At 38.0% G+C, this 8,885-nt stretch overlaps 1 protein-coding gene across 1 annotated transcript; it reads left to right on the forward strand.

The window, feature by feature from the left end:
- The first annotated feature begins 5,974 nt into the window (after positions 1–5,974).
- LOC133801550 (subtilisin-like protease SBT1.5) lies at positions 5,975–8,556 on the forward strand. The gene has a single exon (XM_062239829.1). The coding sequence runs from the start codon at positions 5,975–5,977 to the stop codon at positions 8,306–8,308; it is 2,334 nt and encodes a 777-aa protein (XP_062095813.1). The 3' UTR covers positions 8,309–8,556.
- Positions 8,557–8,885: the final 329 nt, after the last annotated feature.

The raw sequence follows: 8,885 nt of genomic DNA on the forward strand, positions 1-8,885 counted from the left end.
CGGTTGTAAAAAATTTACAAAGTTATCCGCACTCCTTAGGTTGTATAATTTGAAAGCTAAACACAGTTGGAGTGATAAAGGGATAATTGATCTACTTTGTTTTTTAAATAACTTGTTGCCGGAGTGTAATGAAATGTCAACTTCATTTTATGAAGCAAAGAAAACATTATGCTCATTGGGCATGCAATATGAAAAAATTCATGCATGTCCTAATGATTGCATATTATATCGGAATGACTTTACAGATGCAAAAATGTGTCCTACTTGTGGCGAGTCATGATGGCAAAAGAAAAAAAATGGTGAGGATGTCAAGGAAGGAGTACCCGCCAAGGTCTTATGGTACCTTACTCCTATTTCTCATTTCATTCGGTTGTTTAGAAATGCTGAACATGCTAAAAAATTATCATGGCATGCTAATGAGAGAATAAATGATGGTAAATTAAGGCATCTAGCTGACACCCTAGCTTGGAAGATGGTTGATTTGAAGTGGCCTTGTTTTGGAAATGAATATCGTAATATTCGTCTAGGTCTTTCGATTGACGGGATTAATCCACATACTTCTCTTAGTAGTAAGTGTAGTTGTTGTCCTGTTATGCTTGTCATTTACAATCTACCCCCATGGTTGTGCATGAAGAGAAAATTTACTTGTTGTCCTTGTTGATATCGGGACCTAAACAACCTGGTAATGACATCGACGTATATTTGTCGCCTTTTATCGATGATTTGAAAACTTTGTGGGATGAAGGAGTTAAGGTTTATGATGCGTACAGGCAAGAAGAATTTAATCTTAGAGTTGTATTGTTATGGACTATCAATGACTTTTCTGCTTTTGAAAATTTATAATTGAAATTTACTAATATTATTTATATTAATTGCTTGACATTTTATTTAAATATTAGTGTCCACACCAACCTGAAAATATGGCATGTGGATATTATGTGATGAGAATGTTGAAGGATTACATTGAACATTCACGATCTGGACGTTACTTGAAAAAAGAGATATGTATATAAATTTATACAAAGTTAACAATTTATTTATTATTAAAGTATATATAAGTAAATAAGAATTAACTAATATATTTTACTTTGTATTTTTTTGTAGCTAAATACTACGTCATATACACCAGCATAGATTAATGAAATGCGACAACACTGGGCGAACCATATGCTACCGATAATTCAAAGTCATCGTCCCACATATTAGGTTTTTTTTTTTAATTTTTATATCTTACTATATGACTAACTAGCTAATGTAATATTTGTTAATTTTGTATGTTTAACAACAAATATTACATTTTTGTATATTTAGCTAGCAAAAACATATTATATACACATTTCGGTTTTATTAATGAAAATTCACAATTTAAATTTGCATATAATTTAAATTTTAAAATTAGTATATATACTTCTATTTAAAAAAAGTTAATATGTTTAATTCTATTAATTAATATACTGAAAATAATTATTTAATTATTTTGTTTTTAAAATAAGAAAACCAATGATAATTCGTTATATGAGTCATTGAATATTTACAAAGTCTCCCCATGGAAGACGCCATAGGTACCTACAATGTCTCCCATGTGGAGACTTTGTAGACATTGAACGTCTTCCCCTAGGAGTCATCATAGGGTGTACGTTTACGCCCTATGATGACTCCTAGGGTCTCCTCATGGGAGTCATTATAGGACCACTTTAGATTGCTCTTGCAACAATATCTCCCCTATGTAGCCATTAAATGCCTATTTTGTTGTAGTGTCTTTTTCAAATTTATAATTATTAGTTAATAATTTATATTAATATATTATATAAAGGAGAGCTACAAGGACATGATGTGACACTCTAAAATTGATTTAAAACACTCTATCTATTTTCTCCTTTAATCTAATTTTTTATTCATTTTTTAGACTATAATAATGTAATAATTTAAAACACGAGATCCAAAAGTTAATTAAAATTGCTCTAAAATACTATATCTATTTTCTCCTTTAATCTAATTTTTTATTCATTTTATAGATTATAATAATGTAATAATTTAAAATACAAGGTCCGAAAGTTAATTTTTTAAAATAAATGATCCAAGCGGGTGATTAGCTCAAATAGAAGGTATTCAAAATAGTGTGAACCCTTACACAAAACATATATCATATATAAATTATATTTGATAAAGAATTTTTAACCTTTTGAATACATACATGGTACAAAGGTTAATTTTTATAAATAAAATGTTCAAACGGATAATTAGTTGAAATAGAGTGTTCAAATAATTGATCTATTAATTCCTATTTTTAACATTTTGACTAAATACAATGTCTAAAAGTTAATTTTTATAAATAAAGAGTAATCGGCCAAAATAATCATTACAAATGACTGCGCGAAGCGCGGTTATATTTTTTAGTTTACTAATAAAAAGTTACTTATTAAGGTGACTCCCAAACAGTTGGCTTTACAGTACGTAGGGACAGAGCCAAAAGTGTCTTCAAATGGGGCCAAAGTGTAATTTTTATATTGTGTAGGGGCCAAACATGCAATTGACAAAGAAAGTAAAAATAATTATTAAAAAATATTATATAAATATTTTTTTTTTCAAAATTTGAGGAGCTCCGTCATGAGTTTGTAAAATTATTAATTCTTTTCTAAATGCTGATAATTCTGTTATTTTACTATTACAGTAATTGAAAAAAAATTATTTTAACCTTGATTAGTATTGTATACCAACAACAATGAATAGATCAAAATTTAAAATCAAAGAATGAGATCAAAACTGTAATGCCTCGAATTCTCCGATGTGTTTAATGGCGGGATTAGTAGGTTGGGAGGGTCATACTTGCTTAATTATGTCATTAGTTGATAAATGCATGTATATGTGAATTATATTATAATATGATGTTAAATGCATGCATGTGGGTCCACATTTTAATTACAGGGGTGTGATGGTAATTTGGCATGTTGATGGCATAATTGTATATTTGTATGAATGTTGGTGATGTATTGTTGAGACTACACTATAATGTGGGTTTGTTCGAGCTATTCGGCATGAGACGATTTTGGATTATTGATTAGCAGTCTAGTCATAACAGGTTTAAGTTCGGAGCTTGGGATGAGTCTCGGGGTGATTTTAATGTTTAGAGCGTTACAGGGAATTAAAGGGTAACGGGATATAAATTATTGGTGTTTGAGATTATCGAGAATAGCGGGAATTGGAGAGCGTTAATTATGATTAACGAGATAGGTGGAAAATACCAATTTTGCCCTTGGGAGCCTTTAGAAACCTTTAATTGACCTAGGTGTATAATGGTCTTTTCACCCCTAGGATAGATATAAACCATTTTTGAGCTGTGAAAGAGGTAGAAAAATAGAGCTTCTTCAAGAGCCTTCCCGTACCATCATTTCCTTCATTTCCTTTGAGATTTTTGAACTATTCTTGAGGATTCAAGCTTGGGAAGTAAGCCTTGGGAGTTTGGGAGAGTGTTCATCCATTGAAGAGCATCATAAGCTGAGCTTTGGGTAAGTTTCTAACCATTGAATTCCCTGGTTTGCCATGTTTTAGTTCTGGTTTACAGCTGTGATTTCTAGGTTGAAAACTTGGTTTTGTTGGGAATTTTGCCTAGGGTTCTTATGGTTGTGATGTTTGGGGTGTGTTAGGATGGTTTTTGGGATCATTTGGCACCAAAAATGGGATTTGGAAGCATTGGAATCAAGTTAGAATCGAAGGAGTTGAAGAAGGAGGTTTCAAGGGGCATCTGGTCTGGAGGTAGCGCTACAGTGCCCACCTTAGGGCGCTATAGCGCTACACAGGGGGCATTTGGGTGTGTTGGGGGTTATGAGTTTAGCGCTGGGGCGCTAGGGAGCAGCGCTGTAGCGCTGCTCTGTTCCTTCAAAGTCCTGTTTTGAGTATTTTTAAGGGTTTTTGACTTGGGGTTTCAATCCTTAAGTCTCGAGATCGAATCTACTCACCGTGTGGGCATGTTTCGAGGTCCCGAGAGTGGTGCTTAGGTTAAGACCCTTTCAATGTTGATTTTCATTAATGGAGGTTATAATTAGTTATGATTAGGTAACCGCTAAGGAACCAAAAGATCGATCGTCCTCAGGGGTCGTCCTTATAATATTTCTCGCTCGAACCCGAGGTAAGAAAATTGTACCATGTGTATGTGACGTGCATGATTGTTGTTGAGGCATGTTGGTTGATAAATGTGGACATTGATTGCATATTAAATGCTAGCGAATATTGTTTGCTTGTATATGGCACTGACTAGTCAGACTAGTCAGGGACACTGACCTAAGAGTCATTACCGGCATAAGTGTCCTGAACGCAGGGCCGAATGAAGATTAGATCTAATCGATAGTAGTGTTGAATGACTCTAAGGCATTAACGCTGGACCGACCCTAAGGTCGATGAATCTTATAAGCGCTTGGCTAGTCTAAGACTAGTTACTGAGAGCCAGGGCCAAAGGCCTAGGTGACCGTTTGTCACATGGCTAGGGGACGATGTTCCAGGGTTATGACTCTATGGTCATGAGGAAGGTTATGTTGGTGACCAGTCACCATGCACCCATCCTGATTAACCTAATCAAAGGTTCACTTATCTGCTAAGCCCGGTGACCCTATCGTCACAAGGCTAAAGGGAGCTATACCCAATTTAGTGACTTTTGCGACTGTCACTTATCTGTTTTGGACTGATAGTCCTGAATGATTATTATGATCATTGTTGATATTATATCATACTATATTGTGTTTTCTTGTTGGACCTTGGCTCATGGGTGCTATGTGATGCAGGTAAAGGGAAAGAAAAGCTCACCCAGCCTTGAGTGGAGAGCTTAGGTGGTGATGTGTACGTATGTGGCCGCTTGACCACCACGGCCAAGGAGTTCTCAAAGGAGCTAGGGGGTTTACCCTATTTTTGCTGCTTAGGTCGGCGGGGTTGTAAATTTGAAATGGTAGTGACCATTTTATGTTATAAATAACTTGTAAATGTTTTAATGAGCTCATGAACAGTTTATATATTTAATAAAATATATCATTTCCTTTTTATTGGTTTTCCACCTTAGCCTGTTAATAACACTTAGAAGCACGATTTTAACTAAAGGACTCGGGTAGCGAGTCAAATTTCCGGTTCACCGTTCACCGTAACTATTATGGGGTAGCCAAGGCGTTACAAAAACTAGATTAAAAAATTAAGATGTGGATGGAAAAATATGCAAGTGTCTAGATTATCAACAAGAAAGTTTTATTATAGATTACTCGAGTATTCAAGCTTACCTCCAATAAGGGTTTCTCATTAAAAGATTATAAAACGCTATTAATAAGAGTCTAAAACAAACATATTTCTTAATTAATTTGATTTATGATTTTAAGTAAAACTCGAAACCTCTTTCCTTCTATATATTGATACCAGCACTTCTTTTTTTGTTTTTGTTTAAAATGACAAGTAAAAGTCATCCAAATAAGTGTATGTACCATGTTACACAATAATTTTATACCACTAATAAATAATAATGATAGTGTAGTAGCTTAAGAAACCCAATATATAGAAATTAACGCACGTAGAATCACATGCATATGCACATGCCTACGACCAATCCGACCCGGTACTTCTTTAGCAATTAATAAGCTAAGAATCACATACTGATCCTAGATTAGCAAAATCCCATCTCTACAAGATAATTAAAAACCGTCACAAATCCACACTTAAGGAAAGAAAATGATTAAAAAATTATAATCTCTATTTTGCTTCAAAATGATACTTTTTAATAAGTGACACAAATGACACACTATTATCATATATTGCATGCATATCCATATCATCGTCCAAATCCACTTTTATTCAATCTCTTTGATGACCCCATTATCAACACATTTTTGTCCCTAGTGACAATGCAACAAATAATTCATTGATTCTATTCCACTATAAATGCATTCATTCGCACAACCATAATCATATATCACAAAACTTTCCTAAGTAAATTTCTCAATTAATGGCTATGTATTTTCCTCTAGTTTTCTTGTCACTCTTGCTCGTTTCTGGTCAAATTATTAGTTCCCACGAAACCAAAACGACATACATTGTCCAAGTCCAAAACGACCTAAATCCATCATCAAACCACACCGATGTTGTAGAATGGTATAGTTCAATCCTTAGGAGCCTCAAAGCTAGCGCTTCTAATGAACCAAAAGTTCTTGACTTTCTCCATATCTATAGAACCATCTTCCATGGCTTCTCAGCTAAGCTCACTAAAGAACAAGCCATTGAGCTCGAAACACGACCCAACATTGCTGGGGTTTTCCCTGACCGTGTTAGACAACTTCACACGACTCGGTCCCCTGAATTTCTTGGACTCGTAGTAAACCGACCAAATGGCTTACTCAAGGAGTCCAACTGGGGCTCAAACGTCATAATCGGAGTCATCGACACTGGTGTGTGGCCAGAAGGACGTAGTTTTCATGACAAGGGTCTGGGACCAGTTCCATCCCAATGGAAAGGACAGTGCGTAGCAGGAGATCAGTTCCCGGCGACACTTTGCAACAAAAAGCTGATTGGTGCGAGGTACTACTACAGCGGCTACGCGGCCCAGTTCGGCGGAGAGAACTTGGTCAAGTCAGCGAGAGACGAGATAGGTCATGGGACTCACACCTCCTCGACCGCCGCCGGGCGCGGAGTCGAGAACGTATCTTTGTTCGGCTACGCCAAGGGAAACTCGCAGGGCATGGCGCCTAAGGCAAGGCTTGCCATCTACAAGGTTTGCTGGGAAGATGGGTGTGCCACGTCGGACGTACTCGCCGCCATTGATGACGCCGTCAAAGACGGCGTCGATGTTATCTCGATATCCCTCGGCGGCGATCCAATGCCTTACGACATTGACCCGATTGCTATCGCGGGTTTCGGCGCTACCCGAAATGGGGTCGTCGTCTCGGCCTCGGCAGGTAACTCTGGCCCCGAACTTGAGAGCGTATCCAACGCAGCTCCATGGATCACAACCGTCGGAGCAGGAACACTCGATAGGAAGTTCCCGGCCGAGGTGCTCCTCGGCGATGGTAGCATATTCACCGGGTCCTCACTCTACAGCGGTAAGCCATTACCGGCGGGAAAATTGTTTCCAATCATCTACGCTGGCGATGCGGCACTGAGGAAGGATGCGAACGACAGTGATACAAAACCTCAGTATTGTTTTCATGGGTCGCTCGACCCAAAGCTTGTAAAGGGAAAGATTGTCGTTTGTGACGCGGCTGGACTTTCTCCGGTGGAAAAAGGGGTTGTAGTCAAAGAGGCTGGTGGGGTCGGCGTCGTAGTAGGTAGCGATCCGGAGTACGGCGATGGCTTATTGGCTGAAGCGTTTATGACTCCAGGGCTTACGATCACCGACTCCGCACGTGCCACTATAGCTCAATACATATCATCATCTGATAACCCACGTGCGACATTGCGTTTCTCCGGAACAAAACTTGGGGTCAAACCTGCACCACTCGTGGCATTCTTCTCGTCACGTGGGCCCAACTCTCTTTCTCCTTACGTGTTAAAGCCAGATCTGATTGCGCCAGGTGTCGAAATCCTAGCGGCTTGGCCTGACAACATTCCGCCCACGTGGTATTACAATGATACACGTAAGACTAAGTTTAACATAATTTCGGGAACGTCGATGTCTTGCCCACACGTGTCAGGTATAGCAGCCTTGTTGAAAGGAGTCCACCCGGAGTGGACCCCAGCTATGGTCAAATCGGCGATGATGACCACTGCTTATATGAACGACCGTGATGGAAAGCCGTTGAGGGAGCAAATCAACTATACTTTGGCTACACCGTGGCTCACCGGTGCTGGACACGTGGACCCCGAAAAGGCCATGGATCCTGGCCTTGTGTATGATCTGACGGTGGAGGACTGCGTTAGCTTTCTCTGCTCCAGTAACTATAGTGATAGTCAGATTAAGATGATCACCGGAGAAGATGTAAAGTGTATCGAAGTGATATTAAAGAACACTTGGGACCTGAACTATCCGGCGATTGTGGTGCCTCTGAATGTATCGGAACCGTCGAAGTCGAAGGTTTCAGTGCCGAGAACTGTGACGCATGTCAGCGACGGCGCGTGCAAGTTCACTGTTAAAGTGACCAGCCCTAGAGGTACTGCCGTGAGAGTTGTTCCAGAGAAGATGGAGTTTAAAAAGAAGGGTGAGAAAGAGAGGTACGTGGTCAAGATTGCGGTGGATGAGAAACGACGTCGTCTTGGGAAGCCTGGTGGTAGTGCGTTTGGAAGGCTGACGTGGACATGTGAGAACTATCATGTTAATTCTCCTCTTGTGGTGACTTGGGTTGATTAATTGTATTGGTCTTTAAGATGTTTTGGTAAAGGTAATAATGTTACTAGTAGAATGAGTTATGAATTTGGTATATCGGTCCTAATACTTACTCCATATTACATACAAAATTATAAAATAATTTGTATTTGCATATGTTTGTTCCAATCGATAAATATACGTACACATAAATATAGTTTGGGAGTGCATGGATGATAATTACCACTATTATCTACATACATATATATATGCTCTACGTTCACAAGCCAAGACATTAGTAGATATAGACTTTGCAAAGTCTCATTATTTTAATTATATAATTTAATTAACACATGTATGCCAAAAAAAAGAAAAAAAAATTAACACATATAAATTGATATAGAACTATTGAAATGAAAGCTGGCGACACCTCACAATGCTCAAATGATAAGGATCACGATTGATTTCCAAATCATTGTGATTGTTACACCGGCTGTCATAGGTGTGCTTGAATATTCCCTTTGCACAAAATCAGAAAAGTTGTAGAACAGAATTTTTGATGTACAAATCACAACCCAAGGCCTGTAACAAACTTCTCTATTTATACCCCTGTTTATCTTCT

This window comes from Humulus lupulus, chromosome 1, assembly GCF_963169125.1.
Source record: "Humulus lupulus chromosome 1, drHumLupu1.1, whole genome shotgun sequence".
NCBI classification, from domain to species: Eukaryota; Viridiplantae; Streptophyta; class Magnoliopsida; order Rosales; family Cannabaceae; genus Humulus; species Humulus lupulus.